The sequence below is a fragment of the Scyliorhinus torazame genome, chromosome 9, assembly GCF_047496885.1.
Source record: "Scyliorhinus torazame isolate Kashiwa2021f chromosome 9, sScyTor2.1, whole genome shotgun sequence".
NCBI classification, from domain to species: Eukaryota; Metazoa; Chordata; class Chondrichthyes; order Carcharhiniformes; family Scyliorhinidae; genus Scyliorhinus; species Scyliorhinus torazame.
This window is the reverse complement of record NC_092715.1, coordinates 119585502-119604018: the sequence shown is the minus strand read 5'-3', so window position 1 is coordinate 119604018 and position 18517 is coordinate 119585502. Positions and strand designations below refer to the sequence as shown.

At 49.6% G+C, this 18517-nt stretch overlaps 1 protein-coding gene across 12 annotated transcripts in view; it reads right to left on the bottom strand.

Moving 5' to 3' along the window:
- srp19 (signal recognition particle 19) overlaps window positions 1-18517 on the bottom strand; it is a 418259-nt gene that overhangs the window by 166823 nt on the left and 232919 nt on the right. For 11 of the 12 annotated variants that reach the window (XM_072516441.1, XM_072516445.1, XM_072516450.1 and 8 more), the window contains 3 exons: window positions 6015-6123; window positions 3478-3591; window positions 2974-3057 (listed from right to left, as the gene is read on the bottom strand). In XM_072516441.1, coding sequence (XP_072372542.1) covers window positions 2974-3057; window positions 3478-3591; window positions 6015-6123 — 307 coding nt within the window. The remainder of the gene's footprint in view (window positions 1-2973; window positions 3058-3477; window positions 3592-6014; window positions 6124-18517) is intronic. The other variant, XM_072516446.1, reaches the window with a different exon arrangement.

Below are 18517 nucleotides of genomic sequence, written 5' to 3'. Positions count from 1 at the left end.
AGGTGTGTGCGTTCAGACATTGGGATCTAGCTATGGGCATACAGAAGCTGGGAAAGACTGGCATATTGAAGTTATGCACGCTACACATCTGCACTCAAGTTTCATTGATCTTTTACACTGGGTGTTTCATTTACCCCTGATGAAGAGTTTCTAAACATAAATACAGAATTTTTACCCGATACAGATTATTTCCCAAATTATTTTCAGTGTGCCTACTCTCTAAATGATTCAGATAATGTACTGTATTTGCTTAAAAAATAAATGTATAATTCATAAAGATGACCAATTTCTGAACATTCATCTTTAATAAAACACAATAAGAGTTCTAATGTGCCGTCCAAATTTCTCTGCATCTTTCTTATCCTGAAGACTGCGTTTCCTACTGAACTGCATTTGAAATGAAATGAAAATGAAAAACGCTTATTGTCACAAGTAGGTTTCAAATGAAGTTACTGTGAAAAGCCCCTAGTCGCCACATTCTGGCACCTATTCGGGGAGGCTGGTATAGGAATTGAACCCGCTCTGCTGGCCTTGGTCTGCTTTACAAGCCAGCTATTTAGCCCACTGTGCTAAACCAGCCCCACTGTTCTAAACCAGCATTTCCATAAGTACCTGCAGCTCCTCGATACCTAGTTGAAAGGACCATGGTTCATTTGTAATCTTCTCAGATGATTTGATTGCGCAAATCTTAAAGATTAATCCAATCCTGCCCTTACCCAGGATTTGTAAATGCGCACTTTGGCAATTTGGAGGTGGCTCACCAGAAACTATACTGAAGCCCTATTATTTTCTCCATGTCCCCCACTATAGTATAAATCTGACTCCATTTTCAGTTCTCTCTAGCTTTGACAAAGAGTCATCCAGACTCAAAACGTTAGCTCCCTTTTCTCTCCACAGATGCTAAGATTGTCCAGTATTTTCTGTTTTTGTTTCAGATTCCAGTATTAGCAGTAATTTGCTTTTACCCTATTATTTTCTGCTCTTTACTTATCACAATATTGTGAGCTTGTTAGCATTTTAAAAATATTGACATCGGAGAAACTAAAATGCATTTCACCAAGTTCTACATAGAGGCTACAAGTTAAAACTCAAGTTGGTGCGGATGAAAGGTAATCCATGGAAGGGATTAGGAAAAATTGTTAAATTACATAATTCAGCTGTCATCCAGTATTTCTACAGCATCTCCCAATGACAAAAATTAACTGTGCTCCTTCCGAAATGCACAAAATATTTTGGGCTACATTGAATGGAAAAGTTTCTAAGTGTAGTAGCGAGCGAAAACTGCCACAAGCTTCCCGACGCTTGACCCGGCGAGGCTGACACCGGTATTAAACGTTAATTGGACCATTTAACTAGGTCCCACGGGCTTCACAGCGCAAATGATGGTCCCGACTGATTCACCGGGACTGCGCCTGCCAGCTCCCTGCTAACAAGGGTGCAACAGCACTTAAACCAATCCTGCAGAGCAAACCCCACACAGCTTGCAGCCATGCCACCGAGGAGACCAGTCCCACAATTCGGGGATGCTGACCGGGCCAGGTTGTTGGATGTGGTTGAGGCCAGACGGGATTCCCAGTTTTCCCAACGGGCTCGGAGTGTCAGCCATAGGGCAACGACCGTCAGCTCGGCGAGCATCACCAGGAGGACTTGCACCCATTTCCTAATGATGCCCCGTGTATCCCGGCAGGAGAAGTTGGCCCACAAGAAACTGGTGAGCCCAGACGGGCAGTGGGGCGCCAGACATCAGAGTCCTCGCCCTCCACGGGGAATAGGCCCTGGAGGTTGCAGGGGTGGCCAAGAACAGATTGGTCACTGATGTAGAGGTTGGCGTACTTCGCAGAGGTGAGGATCCACCATACCTCACCCCGATGACCTGCTGTCAATGCCTTACAGACTGACCCATCCCTCCCACTGATAACATGTCCATTCTCCTGTAGGATATCCATCCGGGGTGGACGGTCGCCCCCCCGCACCCCCCCCCCCCCCCTTCCAACCAAGAGAACACCTCGGAGGGGATCTCCAAAGGGACTACCGTATTCACGGCGCAACTGTCATCCCCACCGTCCACCACATGTTCCTCCCCCTCCACAATGTCTCCCCGCTGCTGTGCCAAGTTGTGGAGGGCAGAGCAGACCACCACAAAGTGGGAGATCCTTTGGGAAGTGTACGGCAGTGCACCACCAGCGCGGATGAGGCATCGGAACCGCATTTCCAGAAGTCCGGTGGACCGCTCAACGACAGCTCAGGTGGCCGCATGAGCATCGGGTCTCCGCATCGGTCATCAGTCTCCGTACTGGCGTCATTAGCCAGGTCCTCAGCGAGTATCCCTTATCCCCCAAGAGGCAATCAGCCATCCTGGGGTGGTCCTCGAAGAAGCTGGGGATGTCCGACTGCCCCAGGACGTAGCAGTCGTGCACATTCGCTGTGAAACGTGCACATACATGCATGATTTTCAAGTGGAGGTTGCACGCAAGATAGATGTTCAGGGAGTGGAACCCCTTCCTGTTCATGGAGGGCACTCCCTGATGGCTCGGTGCAGGCAAGGCGACATGTACCTTACCCCCTAGACCTGAGGCATTCTGGCGATGACAGAGAATCCTGCTGCCCGGGCATCTTGTTGGGCCTGGCCCATATCAAAGTTTATATAGTTCGCGGCCCGGGCAAACAGAGTTTCCGTGACCTCATGAATGCACTTGTGGGTTATAGCTTGTGGGCTGTAGCACAAGCTCCGATCAAGCCCTGGAATGATTCTGAAGCGTAAAACATGTTTCAAAAATGCGATGATCCTGAAGCCTTCTAGTTTGTTGCTGATACCCCAGCTTACAACGAGTAACTATGCAAACTAAGGTTCCAACATGGAACATTAGAAAGAAAACCGCTTAGCTCCAAGTTTTGACCTTCAAAGACAACCAATGCAATCAGAAAAATTTGTAATTTCAACACTAAATAGCAAATTATAAAAGACATACTAACCTCAGTTTCTGCTGCTTGCGACTGTAAGTGCTGTCGCAAACGAAGCATATCCTTCTCTATTTGCTGAATTCGTACTACTCTCATCTGCATTAAGATGAACTAAAGTTAGAAAAAGAAACTTTCTCGCCTATCCAATTAAAGCTCACCACTACAATACTTATATCTTTTGCATTTTTTAATGTTGTATGTTTATACAACTGTTCCTTTACTTTTTATAAAAGTTACATCAGAAGAGTTTGAAATCCATGACTATTTTATCACAAAACATACGCAACTAATACCTACTCCCCTGTCTTTTAAAAAATGTTGACAATTTATCTTGAGATTTAAATTTAAAATGATACTGCAGTTGCTAAATGAAACAAGAAATAACAAACTACTCAATTCCTTCAGTATAACGAGTTGTTATTTTTGCAACAGTTATTTTCTCAAGTTATTTCATATTTTAATTATTCTCTCTGAGGATATCAAATATTCTTTAAAATTGCACAATATTGATACTACCTGAGCTCGTTTCTCCATATCCTGGCACGTTCCCAGTTGTTCTTCCATTGCAGATCGAATTTGCCGTGCTTCAAACTCTAACTGTCTTCTAGTCATGTCCGTCTGCAGAGAAAACTGTCCAAAGATGACCAAATCAATAGAATTATAGTTTCCGTATTACAAGGAAATAATGGATCAGGCTTCACCCATTCCATCTTTGAAATTTACTGCTGGGTGTTGCACACATCTTTTTCTCTTCTGCCTCGATCCTGCTTTAACAACTTCTCACCTTTCACGTCATCTTCAGCGATTGCAGATTCACATTCAGGAAGATCTCTCTGAAGCCTGCCTACATCTTCTGTTCAACAGTCTCTTCAGAATTTATGTTTGATCATGCCGTAAGTACCAACATTACCTTTTCGTCATCTGCTAACTTTTATCTCCAGTTGCTTCATTAAAGTAAAAGTGCCAGAAATTGACATTTTGCTGCTGTGTAACGCACAATGTCATTGTGTCATAATCCTAAAAAGAACGTTCCGGCGCTAATAACGTTATACCAACCCTAGAAGCCAGGTCTTATACAGACAGATTCCCGTGTTCATATTGAGGACATCTTCTATTGTGCTGTGTGGCACTACCTGTGCTAATCGGAATAGATTCAGGACAAATCTAGCAGTTGAAAACTGGGCATTTATGAGGCACTTTAATTAACCACAATCTGTAACTTCATGGCCTGGCATATCCCTCACTCTACCTTTACCATCAACCCTGATTCAATGGGAATTGAAGAAGAGAATGCCAGGACCAGCACCTGGCAGGCCCAAAAGTGAGAAGTTACCAACACAGGACTACTTGCATTCCAGAGCTAAGCAATCCCACAGCCAATGAAACAAAAGTTTGAAACTATCGTCAATCAGAGTTACCTATTGCATAATCCATCACCTCCTGAGATGCCCATCATCACAGAAGTCAATCTTTAGCCAATTTGATACAGTTTTATGTGATATCAAGGAATGAATGATTGCACTGAATACAGAAAGCATGTGGGCCCCAACAACAATACATTTTCTCCAGAATTAATTGGGTATCTTTCAGCTAAGCTATTCTCGCACAGTGACAAAACTGACATTCACTTAAAGTGTAAAACAGAATATATTCTGTTCTCAAAAGAGACAAATTCAAACCAGCCAATTAGCAGGCTATCAGCCGGCAACAGGGTGGAAAACGGCAGCAACACAGCAATCAAGCAGCATTCACTCACCAATAATCTGCTCATTGATAATCAGTTAATGTTCTGTCAGGACCACTGGCTCCAGATTTCATTAAAGCCTTAATCCAAATGTGTCCAAAAGAGGTGAATTCCAGAGATTAGGTGGGCAGGATTGTCCGTGACATCAATGCAATGTTTGATTGAGTAAGGCATCAAGGAGTAAAATTGATGTCAAAAAGAATAGGAGAAAACACTTCACTGGCTGGGATTGTACCCAGCATAGAAATTGGACGTCAATCATCTCAACCCCTTCCATCTCCAATCATCTTCAGTTGCTTTAAAAATTACCTTCACACAATCATGAGGTCAGAAGTGGAGGTGTACGTCAATAATGGCAATGTTCAGCCCCATTCATAACTTCTCAAAAATTGAAGCCATCTATGCCACCCAGCAAAATCTGCACAACAGCATTGCTAAGTGGAATGTAACATTTATGGAAGGCAATGACCAATTCCATTGAGAGTGTCTAACTAACTCAGGTGGTAGTCAATGATATTATAAATGCTAAATTCTGTCCCTCAACACTCTGGGAGGTCAGCTATAGCCAGAAACATAGCTAGGCCTGCCATATAAGTACTGTGACGACAAGAGCAGGTCGGAAATTGGAAATTCTGAAGTACTCACTTCCTGACTTCCCAAAGCCTGGACATCATTTACAGGGCACAAATCAGCAGTGTGATGGAATACTCCCCACTGCCTGGATGGGTGCAGTTCCAACAACACTATGGAGACCAACACCAACCAAGACAAAGCAGCCCGCCTGATTTATATCCCATCCAACATCTGAAAGATTCAGCCCACGCACCTTCAGTGCATCATAGTTACAGTGTGTATCATATACATGATGCATTCCAGCTACACGTCAAGGCTTCCTTGACAGCATCTCCCAAACCTGTAACCTATAAGAGCAGTAGGCACGAAAGATCACAACGACCTGCAAGGTCCCCCACAAGTGATATACCATTATGATTTGGAATCACATTTCAGTTTGTTCATTATCGCTCAGCCTAAATATTGGAATACTCTCCCTAACAGCATTGGTGTACCTTCACTACATAGACTGCAGAGGTTAAAGAAGGCAGTTCATCACCACCTTCTCAAGGACAGTTAGTGTTGGCAACAAATACTGACCTAGCCAGTGCCACCACATCCCATGAAATAATAAAAAAAATCCAATGAAATGAATAATTACAAATTAGAGTTTATTTAGCTAATAGTAAATGAAATTTACAAAATTACATGTTTCTATCTATAGAAACAATTAATAATCAGCAGAAATTCAACTTACATTTTCTGTGAGGGGGAGATTATCAATTCTCTTTGTGAGATTTTGAAGCTGTGCATAGTACCAATCCTTTTCCTTCTCTTCCTTTTCAATCTCAGCAAGTAATAAAGACCTTGCAAACAAAGAGAAAATGTACAATTAAAATGCACGTACTTACTTATAGAACATGTAAACGGGTCAAGTTAAATATCAGTATGTAGGTGCAATCACGTTGTTATTTTCTCTTGTGATTCTCCCATGGCATTTTTCCGGTTAATTTAAATGTCAGGTTGTGTTGTAAAGGCAGCAGCTTTATGACATATAATGCACAATGGAATATTATTCTTATGCTGAAGGTGAAACTGCACCCGTCACAGACACAAAGTTTAAATGTTGGTAAATGAACAGAGTCTCAGGTTTATCATAGTTCAATAATGACTGGGCTCCATCACAGTCCTAGTCAGCAGCTGCCTAGCCATCACCTACTCTCCTTGCCTGCTTCTCTGCCCCATCAAACTGATGACTGCTTTGTCAACTGAGCAGGGATGCATAGCGCACCTATAACTTGGTAGTCTAATTTAAAGGGGGGGTGCTGAAGTCCAATTCGTATCTGGCCGTGAGCTCTGCACCCAGTTTGTGCCAGCAGGCTGCCATTGTCCAATCTCTTTTACGGTCGCATTGTGGATAGCACAATTGCTTCACAGCTCCAGGGTCCCAGGTTCGATTCCTGACTTGAGTCACTGTCTGTGCGGAGTCTGCACATCCTCCCAGTGTGTGCGTGGGTTTCCGGTTTCCTCCCACAGTCCAAAGATGTGCAGGTTAGGTGGAGTGGCCATGATAAATTGCCCATAGTGTCCAAAATTGCCCTTAGTGTTGGGTGGGGTTACTGGGTTATGGGGATAGGGTGGAGGTGTTGACCTTGGGTAGGGTGCTCTTTCTAAGAGCCGGTGCAGACTCGATGGGCCGAATGGCCTCCTTCTGCACTGTAAATTCTATGATCTATGAACTTCGGGTCTGGTTCCACAAGTATACTGATGACACTTTGCTCCATCACCTGTATAAGCCCCTAAAGTATCTCTGGCTTCTCTATTGCTCTCTCCTTCTTTAAGGCATTCTTTTACACTTATTTCTTTGATCAAGCTTTTGTTCACCTGCTCGAATACTTGCTTATGCGACTCTGATTAATACTCCTATGAAGGCCTGGAACATTTTACGACATTAAGCCTTCTATATAAATTCAAATTGTTGTTGTGTTGTCAGACAACTTGTCCAGCACCCAGTTCTGGATGAGATGTAATTTTTTCCAGTTAAATGCTGGGAAGATGTTGGGATTGTCCTTGGACTCGGCCACAAACTCTGTGCCATTCACCACTGATTCCCCGCCCTCCATTATCACAGCTTGCAAATGTTTTTTAAAAAATATTTTTTATTCTCCTCCTTTTTCACATTTTCTCCCAAATTTACACCCACCAACAACAAACAATAATCAGTAACAAATATGTCAATCCCCATATCAATAACAACAATCCCATCCTCCCACCAAACCTCAAACATTAAACCGCATGTACACATAAACAAATGACAAAAAGGAATCAGGAATCACCCATAGTCACCATCAACACACACCGCCCCCCCTCCCCAACTAATGTTCGATGTTATCCAGTTCTTGAAAGTGCATGATGAATAATGCCCATGAATTGTAGAACTTCTCCATCCTTCCCCTCAGTTCAAACTTAACCTTTTCAAGAGTCAAGAATTCCAACAAGTCCCCCCCACCACGCCAGGGCACAGGGTGGAGAGGTTGCTCTCTATCCCATCAGGATCCGCCTTCAGGCGATCAACGAGGTGAAGGCTCCAACATCTGCCTCCCCACCTGTTTCCAACCCTGGCTGGTCCAACACCCCAATATGGCCACCCGGGGGCCCGGGTCCAGTTTCACGTGCACCACTTTAGAAATTACCCTAAAAACCTCCTTCCAGTAATCCTCTAGCTTTGGACAGGACCAAAACATATGAACGTGATTAGCGGGCCCCCACCCCCCCCACAACGTTCACACACATCTTCTACTTCTTCAAAGAATCGGCTCATCCTCGCCCTCGTGAGGTGTGCTCTGTATACCACCATCAGCTGTATCAGCCCGAACCTCGCGCACGAGGTGGAGGCGTTCACTCTCCGGAGCACCTCACACCAGAACCCCTCCTCCATATCCTCTCCCAACTCTTCCTCCCACTTTGCTTTGATCCCTTCCAGTGGTGTCTTCTCCGCTTCCAAAATAGCTCTGTAAACCGCTGACACTGCCCCCCTTCTCAAGCCCCCTGTCGTCAGTACCTCCTCCAGCAATGTGGAGGCCGGCTACACTGGGAAGCACTGTATCTCCTTTCTGGCAAAATCTCAAACCTGCATGTATCTAAACATTTCCCCCTGCTCCAGCCCATACTTCGCTTCCAGCTCCTTCAGCCCTGCAAACCGACCCCTAAGAAACAAATCTTTTAGTGTCTTAATCTCCTCCTCCTCCCATTTCCGAAAATTTCCATCCCAACTCCCTGGCTCAAATCTGTGGTTCCCCCGAATTGGCATTTCCCTTGACCCTGCCCCCAACCCAAAGTGTTGGCGAAACTGCCTACAGATTCTCAAGGAAACTATTATTACCGGACTCCCTGAGCACTTCCCCGGGGCTATCGGGAGCGGTGCTGTTGTTAGCGCCTTCAATCCCGACCTCCTGCACAAACTCTCCTCCATTCTGACCCACTGGGAATCAACCCCTCTGATCCAGCTCCGCACCTTCTCCACATTCGCCTCGCAGTAGTAATACATCAGGTTAGGAGGACCCAAACCCCCTGCCTGCCTTCCCCTCTGTAGCAGCACCTTTCTAACTCTGGCCATCTTCCCATCCCATATGAATGAAGTAATCATTCCTTCAATCTCTCTGAAAAAAGACTTTGGCAGGAAAATCGGCAGGCATTGAAAAATAAACAGAAATTGCGGCAGCACGTTCATTTTAACCGCCTGTACCCGACCCGCCAGTGACAGAGGGAGACCATCCCACCTTGCCAGATCGGCTTTCACTCTCCCCACCAAACTATAAATGTTGTACCCGCGGAGCGCCCCCCCACCCCACCATTCCCGGGCAACCTGCACCCCCAGGTGCCTAAAGTGAGTCCCTGCCCTACGGAATGGCAGCCTCCCCACCCCTGCCGAGACACCATAAAATATTCACTCTTGTCTAGATTTAGTTTGTACATCGAGAAAGACCCAAACACTCGAAGCAGCTCCAATATTCTCCCTATCGACACACTCGGTTCCGACACGTATAACAGCAAATCATCGGCATATAAGGACACCCTATGCTCTATCTCCGCCCCCGCACTATTCCCTTCCATACCCCCGAACTTCTTAATGCGATGGCCAACGGCTCAATCTCGAGTGCAAACAGCAGGGGGGGGACATAGGACATCCCTGCCTAGGCCCACGGTGGAGAGAAAAGTATCTCGAGCTGATGCTGTTTGTGCGGACACTCGCCCTCGGCTCCTTATATAGTAACTTTACCCAGTTCACAAACCTTGGTCCAATCCCAAACCGCTCCAGAACTGCCATCAAGTACCCCCATTCTACCCGGTCAAACGCCTTCTCAGCCTTGTCCAGTGCCACAACCACCTCTGTTTCCTTCCCCTCTGCCGGTGCCATAATGACATTCAATACCCATCTAATGTTTGAAAAGAGCTGCCTCCCTCTCACGAACCCAGTCTGATCTTCACCTATCACCTTTGGGAGGCACTCCTCCAGCCTACCCGCCAGTACCTTTGCCAATACTTTTGCGTCCACATTCAGAAGCGATATGGGTCTATACGACCCACACTCCGTCGGATCCTTATCTTTTTTTAGCAACAGGGAAATCGATGCTTGCCCCAAAGTTTGTGGCAACACCCCGTTCCCTATCGCCTCTTCAAACATTCCCACCAATAGGGGTGCCAGTTTATCCTTGAATTGTTTATAATATTCCACCGGAAACCCATCCGGCCCTGCCACCTTCCCCGACTGCATCCTCCCAATCGCATCCTTTATCTCCTGCTCCACTATCGCTCCTTCTAATGTAGCCCTGTCCCCCTCCCCTAACCTCGGGTACTCCAACCCATCTAGAAATTCCTGCATCTCACGGTCTCCCCCAGGTGGCTCTGACCTGTACAACCTCTCACAGAATTCCTCAAAAACCTTGTTTTGTTTAAAAAATAAAAAATAATTTTTTTTTTATTAAAGGTTTTCATAAAATATCAATAATAAAATGAGAAAGAAAAAAGAACCCAACAGGGTTAAGTACAAAACACAATCTAAAAAAGCAACCCCCCAAACCCCTCTCCCCTGTGCCTAAATAATAAATTAACATTAACACCCCGACTTAAGACAACAGGTGTATACACCCCAGACCCTCCAGTGTAAATAACTTAAACAAAAATAAAATAAACCTCCCCCCCCACCCCCCGAGCTGCTGCTGCCATTGACCAATGTCTATCGCTCTGCCAGGAAGTCTAAGAACGGTTGCCACCGCCTAAATAACCCTTGTACCGACCCTCTAAAGGCGAATTTCACCCTCTCCAATTTAATGAACCCTGCCATATTGCTGATCCAGGATTCCACGCTTGGGGGCCTCGTATCTTTCCACTGAAGGAGAATCCTTCGCCAGGCTACCAGGGACGCAAAGGCCAGAATTCCAGCCTCTTTCGCCTCCTGCACTCTTGGCTCCTCTGCCACCCCAAATATTGCGAGCCCCCAGCCCGGTTTGACCCTGGATCCTACCACCCTCGACACCATCCTCGCTACGCCCTTCCAAAATTCCTCCAGCGCTGGGCATGCCCAGAACATATGGGTGTGATTTGCTGGGCTCCCTGAGCACCTAACACACCTGTCCTCACCCCCAAAGAACCTGCTCATCCTTGTCCCGGTCATGTGTGCCCTGTGCAGCACCTGAAACTGTATGAGGCTGAGCCTCGCGCACGAAGAGGAAGAGTTCACCCTCCCTAGGGATCTGCCCACGTCCCCTCTTCGATCTCCTCTCCCAACTCCTCCTCCCACTTACCTTTCAACTCCACCACCGAGGCCTCCTCCTCCTCCTGCATCACCTGGTAAGTTTCCGAGATCTTCCTCACTCCCCGCGCCCCCCACCCCCCCCCCAGCCCCCCCCCGAGAGCACCCTGTCCTGTACTGTGTGTGGCAGTAGCCGTGGGAATTCCACCACCTGCCATCTGGCAAACGCCCTTACCTGTAAGTACCTGAAGGTGTTCCCCGGGGGGAGCCCATACTTCTCCTCCAGCTCACGAACTTCCCGTCCACAAACACGTCCCCCAACGTTCGTATCCCTGCCCTGTGCCACCCCAAAAACCCTCCACCTGTTCTTCCTGGGGCGAACCGGTGGTTCCCCCGTAATGGGGTCCACGCCGAGGCCCTAACTTCCCCCCTATGCCACCTCCACTGCCCCCAAATTTTGAGGGCCGCCACCACCACCGGGCTCGTGGTATACCTCCTTGGAGGGAGCGGCAGCGGCGCCGTTGCCAGCGCCCCCAGACTCATACCCACAGAGGACGCCGTCTCCAGCCTCTTCCATGCAGCCCCCTCCCCCTCCATCACCCACTTGCGCACCATTGTCGCATTGGCGGCCCAGTAGTACCAACAGAGGTTGGGCAGTGCCAGCCCCCCCCTTTTCTCTACTCCGCTCCAGGAACACCCTTCTCACCCTCGAAGACCCTCGCGCCCACACAAACTCCATTATACTCCTGTTAACCCGCCTGAAAAAAGCCTTCGGGATAAACACGGGGAGGCACTGGAACAGGAACAAAAACCTTGGGAGCACTTTCATTTTGATTGACTGCACCCTACCCGCCAGGGACAGCGGCAACGCTTCCCACGTCTTGAACTCCTCCATTTGCTCCACCAGCCTTGTAAAATTAAGCCTATGCAGGGCCCCCCAGCTCCTGGCCACCTGGACCCCCAAATATCTGAAGCTCCTCTCCGCCCTTTTTCGTGGGAGCTCGCCAATCCCCCTCTCCTGGTCCCCTTGCTGAACTACGAACAGCTCGCTCTTCCCCATATTGAGCTTGTACCCCGAAAAGTCCCCGAATTCCCTAAGGATCCTCATTACCTCTGGCATTCCTCCCACCGGGTCCGCTACATACAGCAGCAGGTCGTCCGCATAAAGCGACACCCTATGCTCCTCCCCACCCCGCACCAACCCCCTCCAGTTCCTCAACTCTCTCAGTGCCATAGCCAGGGGTTCAATCGCCAGTGCGAAGAGCAGGGGGGACAGGGGACACCCCTGTCTCGTCCCTCGGTGCAACTGAAAGTACTCGGACCTCCTCCTATTTGTGGCCACACTCGCCATCGGGACCTCATACAACAGCCTAACCCACCTGACAAACCCCTCCCCAAACCTGAACCTCTTCAGCACTCCCACAGGTACCCCCAACTCTATCCTATCGAAGGTTTTCTCAGCGTCCATCGCCACCACTATCTCCGCCTCCCCCTCCCTCGCCGGCATCATGATAACGTTCAAAAGCCTCCGCACATTTGCGTTCAACTGTCTCCCCTTCATAAACCCCGTCTGGTCTTCATGGATGATCTGCGGCACACAATCCTCAATCCTCGTGGCTAAGACCTTCGCCAGCACCTTGGCATCTACATTTAGCAAGGAAATCGGTCTGTAACACCCACATTGCAGGGGATCCTTGTCTCGCTTCAGGATCAAGGAGATCAGTGCCTGGGACATCATCGGGGGTAAAGCCCCCCCCCCCCTCCCTTGCCTCATTGAAGGTCCTAACTAACAGAGGGCCCAACAGGTCCATATATTTTTTATAGAACTCGACCGGGAAACCGTCTGGCCCCGGTTCCTTCCCCGCCTGCATGCTTCCTATCCCTTTGATCAGCTCCTCCAGCCCAATCGGGGCCCCCAGTCCCGCCACCAGACCCTCTTCCACCTTTGGAAACCTCAATTGGTCCAGGAAACGGCCCATCCCTCCCTCCTCCCATGGGGGCTCGGATCGGTACAATTCCTCGTAGAAGTCCCTGAAGGCCCCATTGATGCCAACCCCACTCCGCACCATGCTCCCTCCCCTGTCCTTAACTCCCCCATCTCCCTAGCTGCGTCCCGCTTCCGAAGCTGATGCGCCAGCATCCGGCTTGCCTTTTCCCCATACTCGTAGACCGCCCCCTGGGCCTTCCTCCACTGCACCTCCGCCTTCCTGGTGGTCACCAGGTCGAATTCGGCCTGGAGGCTGCGCCTCTTCCTCAACAATCCTTCCTCAGGTTCTTCCGCATACCTCCTGTCTACCCTCACCATCTTCCCCCACCAGCCTCTCCCTCTCCCCCCGCTCCCTGTGGGCCCTGATGGAGATCAGCTCTCCCCTCACCACCACCTTCAGTGCCTCCCATACCATCCCCACTCGGACCTCCCCGTTGTCGTTGGTCTCCAAGTATCTCTCTATACTTCCTCGGACCCGCTCGCTCACCTCCTCGTCCGCCAACAGCCCCACCTCCAAGCGCCACAGCGGGTGCTGGTCCCTCTCCTCCCCCATCTCCAAGTCCACCCAATGCGGGGCGTGGTCCGAAATGGCTATTGCCGAATACTCGGTATCCTCTACTCTCGCTATCAGCGCCCTACTCAAAATGAAAAAGTCGATTCGAGAATAAGCCTTATAGACATGTGAGAAGAATGAAAATTCTCTAGCCCCCGGCCTTGCAAATCTCCAAGGGTCCACCCCTCCCATTTGGTCCATAAATCCCCTCAACACTCTAGCCGCCGCCGGCTTCCTACCCGTCCTAGACCTGGAGCGATCCAGTGCAGGATCCAACACAGTGTTAAAGTCTCCCCCCATTATCAGGCCCCCCACTTCCAAGTATGGGATCCGACCCAACATACGCCGCATAAAACCCGCATCGTCCCAGTTCGGAGCATACACATTGACCAGTACCACCCTCTCTCCCTGCAACTTACCACTTACCATTATGTACCTACCGCCATTATCTGCCACAATGCTCGACGCCTCGAATGACACCTTCTTTCCCACCAAGATCGCTACCCCTCGATTTTTGGCATCTAGCCCAGAGTGAAACACCTGACCTACCCACCCTTTCCTCAGTCTTACCTGGTCTGCCACCTTCAGGTGTGTCTCCTGGAGCATAACCACATCCGCCTTGAGCCCCTTCAGGTGCGCGAACACGCGGGCCCGCTTAACCGGCCCATTCAGTCCCCTTACATTCCAGGTTATCAGCCGGATCAGGGGGCTACCCGCCCCTCCCCCGCCGACTAGCCATGACCCCTCCTCGGCCAGCCACGCGCCCGCGCCCCACACCCGGCCCGTTCTCCACAGCGTCATACCCCCGTCTCGACCCACCCCACTCGCTCCAGCTCCTTCTTGATCTTAGCAGCAGCAACTCGATCCCCCCCACCCCCGGGCTAGGACCCATCCTAGCTGGTTTACTCCCCCCATTGCACTTCCGCAAGTCAGCTGACTCCTGCTGACCCCGGCCACTCCCGCCTCCCCTTCGACTCCTCCCATTGTGTGGCACACCCTCCTCTCCCGCTCCCATTCACAGGCTCTCCCCCCTCCGTTCTAAGCGCGGGAAACAATCCTCGCTTCCCCGTCCCGGTCCCACCCCCTCCAGTCTTCGGAGCGGGAGACAAATCCCACGCTCTCCACCTACCAGGCCCCGCCACCAACCAAAACAGTTCTCCACCAACCAAACCGCCCCATCCACCCTCCCCAACCCGAAAGAGAAAAACACAGAGAAAAATAAACCCAAAACAATGCAGAGGTCCCCCCCCCCGAACCAAAATTAGGCATAACATATCCACCACACTCCCCAATCGCCCATCCCGACCCTCAGTCTGTGTCCAGCTTCTCGGCCTGAACAAAGGCCCACGCCTCCTCCGGAGACTCAAAATAATGGTGCCAGTCCTTGTAGGTAACCCACAGTCGCGCCGGCTGCAACATGCCAAACTTCACCCCCTTCCTGTGCAGCACCGCCTTTGCTCGATTGTACCCGGCCCTTCTCTTCGCCACCTCCGCACTCCAGTCCTGATATATCCGAACCTCCGCGTTCTCCCACCTGCTGTTCCTCTCCTTCTTGGCCCACCTGAACACACACTCCCGATCGACGAACCGATGGAACCGCACCAGCACGGCCCGCGGAGGCTCGTTAGCCTTGGGCCTTTCGCCAACACTCTATGGGCCCCTTCCAGCTCCAGGGGACCCTGGAAGGACCCCGCTCCCATCAGCGAGTTTAACATGGTGACCACATAGGCCCCCACGTCCGGCCCCTCCAGCCCCTCCGGGAGGCCCAGAATCCGCAGATTCTTCCGCCTCGACCGATTCTCCATCTCCTCGAACCGCTCCTGCCATTTCTTGTGGAGCGCCTTGTGCGCCTCCACCTTTACCGCCAGGACTAAGATCTCGTCCTCATTGTCAGAGATAATTTGTTGTGCCTCTCGGATCGCCACCCCCTTGGCCGTCTGTGTCTCCAGCAGCTTATCAATAGAAGCCTTCATCGGCTCTAGCAGGTCCATTTTAATCTCTCTGAGGCAGCGCTGGATACCCTCCTGTTGCTCCTCCGCTCACTGCCTCCACGCTGCCTGGTCTCCGCCCGCCGCCATTTTGTCCTTCTTCCCTCCCTTCTTCTGGTCCACCACCACCTTTTTTGTCACCCCGCTCCTAGGTAAAGTCATATACTGACGGGGAGCTATTATTAACTCCTTCCCACACCGGGAAACGTCGAAAAAGTGCCCTTGGGGGCCAGAAAAGAGCCCAAAAGTCAGTTTTTGCGGGAGCCGCCGAATGTGCGACTTAGCTCCGCATAGCCGCAACCGGAAGTCTCGAGAGGGAATCCTTTTGGCAGTGTTCGCTTCACCAATCTACCCCAAAATGTCTGTGGAAACTCCTGAATAAGGTCTAAGTGTCCGTTCCAGATGGGAGCTGCCGAATGCGCGACCTACTCCTCCATGGCCGCCACCGGAAGCCTCGTCCCCGCTTCTTCAGTGGCCTTGGTGAGATCTTTTCACAGTTGTTCCCTCTGCTGTTAGAATTCAACTTTGATAAAGGCCCTCAGGTCAGTTTGCAGCTTTAAGCTTGCCCTTCCCCCGCCTGCATGCTGGAAGAGGCTCTGTTTATCCTGCAGTTACAGCCAAATCTTTTACTGTTTCTGCCGGGTGTGGTAGCCAAAAGACATAAAATTCCTGGGCGACGCTGTCAGGGGAATGTTGCAGTCTTCCTGCCACACCGGGAAATGTCAAACAAATGCCGTGGGGGCCCTGTAAAAGAGCCCAAAAGTCCGTTCCAAGCGGGAGCTACCGAATATGTGACTTGGCTCTGCATAGCCACACCCGGAAGTCCTCAAAAACCTTGTTAATCAGATCCGGAGCCACCACCAACTTCCCTGCCCTGTCCCTCACCTGAACAATTTCCCTTGCTGCTGCTTCCCTCCAGAGCTGACCTGCTAACATGCCTTATCTCCATGTTCATAAACTGCACCCCTTGCTCGCCTTAGTTGGCGCACCGCCTTCCTGGTAGATAGCTGGTCAAAGCTCGCCTGTAGTTCCTTCCTCTTTTCCAGCTTTGCTGGGTCCCCATCTTCTGCATAATTCCTATCTACCTCCAACATCTCATCTATTACCCTCTGCCGCACCAACCTCTCCTCTTTGTCCACCCTGGCCTTAAACAAAATCACCTCACCCCTCACCACCACCTTTAGAGCCTCCCAGACAACTGCCTTCGACACCTCACCCGTACAGTTGAAACATACATATTCCTTAATTACCTTTTCAATTTTGTCACAGGACACTTGGTCCCCCAAAAATCCCACATCTAATTTCCACCCAGGCCTCTGCGCTACCCCCTTCTCCAGTACCATATTCACCCAATGCGGAGCATGATCTGACACTGCAATTGCCGAGTATTCCGACCCCTTGACCCCAGCCAGCAAACCCACCACGAAAATGTTGATCCGTGAGTATACCTTATGGACTGCTGAGAAAAAAAAGAGTACTCCGTACCCTCGGGTGCAGACACCTCCAAGGGCCGACCTCTCCCATTTCCACCATTAGCCCAGCCAATGCCTTCGCCCCCCCTGATGGCACCAGCGAGCGCAGCCGTGACCTGTCCAACCTTGGCTCCTGCACCAAGTTCCAGTGCCCCCCCACTATCAGTTCGTGTGTGTCCAAGTCGGGGATGGCCCCAAACACCTTCTTTGCGAATCCCACATTGTCCCAATTGGGACCGTATACACTTAACAGCGCCACTAACCTCCCCATCAGCGCCCCTGTCACAATCACATATCTACCCCCCTGATCTGCCACCACCTTCCCCATCTGGAAGCGTACTCTTTTGCTGACCATTACCGCTACCCCTCCAGCCCATCCGTCAATTCCAGAGTGAAACACCTGACTAACCCAGCCCTTTTTGAATCTCACCTGGTCCTTCACCCTGAAGTGAGTCTCCTGCAGCATTGCTACATCGGCTTTCAAACCTTTAAGATGCGCAAGCACCCTTGACCTCTTGACCGGACCTCCTAACCCTCTCATGTTCCACCTGACTATCCTAACTGGTGGTCTCTCTCCTCCCCCCCCCCCCCCCCCCCCCAACCCTTCTTAGCTTGCAAATGTTGACGATTTTGGTTTTATCTGATCCCACAATTAGCATGTGACGCCATATTTTCTCCATTACAAGGTTTGGTGACTTCCATCTGAATAACATTGCATGTCTCTGCATTGCTCGAGTCAATCCTCATTCATGGCTTTGTTCCCGACAACTACACTGTTCCAAAGCTCATGGACGGTCAAATGCACAGCTGTTGCTCATCTCCCATTCTCTGCTCTCCAAAAACAGCATCAGAAATTCTGCTGTACATATTATATTCCCAAGTCCTGAAAACTCAGCATTCCTGTGCTTCCTTACATATGTTAGCTCCAGTCGTTCAAATGTTCGGAATTAAAATTCTTGTTCTTCTGTTCAAATCCCTTCATGACTTTGTTCTTCCTAATCTCTGTAACCTCTTTCATTCCTACAACCTTTCAAAGCTCTATATTCCTCCAGCTCTTCCTTATTTTGCATATGTAACTTCTTTTGCCATCTTTGATGGTACTATCAACTACCTACGGTCCAAGAGTTTTGGTATTCTACACTTAAACCCCTCTCTCCTTCTTTAATATCCTCGCTAAAAGTTACCTCTTTGATCAGGCTTTTAGTTATCCCTTCTAATTTCTCATTGGTCCTTAGTCAATTTTTGTCTTTTTATGCTTTTCTGAGTAGCCTTGGGTTGTTTTTCTGCAGCAAAGGCATCTTTTTGATTTTGGTGTCTCATTCCTATGAAGTCTCCTCAAATTCTGCAACATGGTTCGATATGGTTCCTCTGTTGTCCAACAAAACAGCTCTATTTTTAAATTACCCAAATGCAATGAGTACACCACCAACAATAGCTTATTTTCCCAAAGCATCATCTGTAGTATCCCCCAAGGATCTGTCTTCTTTTTACCTATCTGCTGCAGCTCA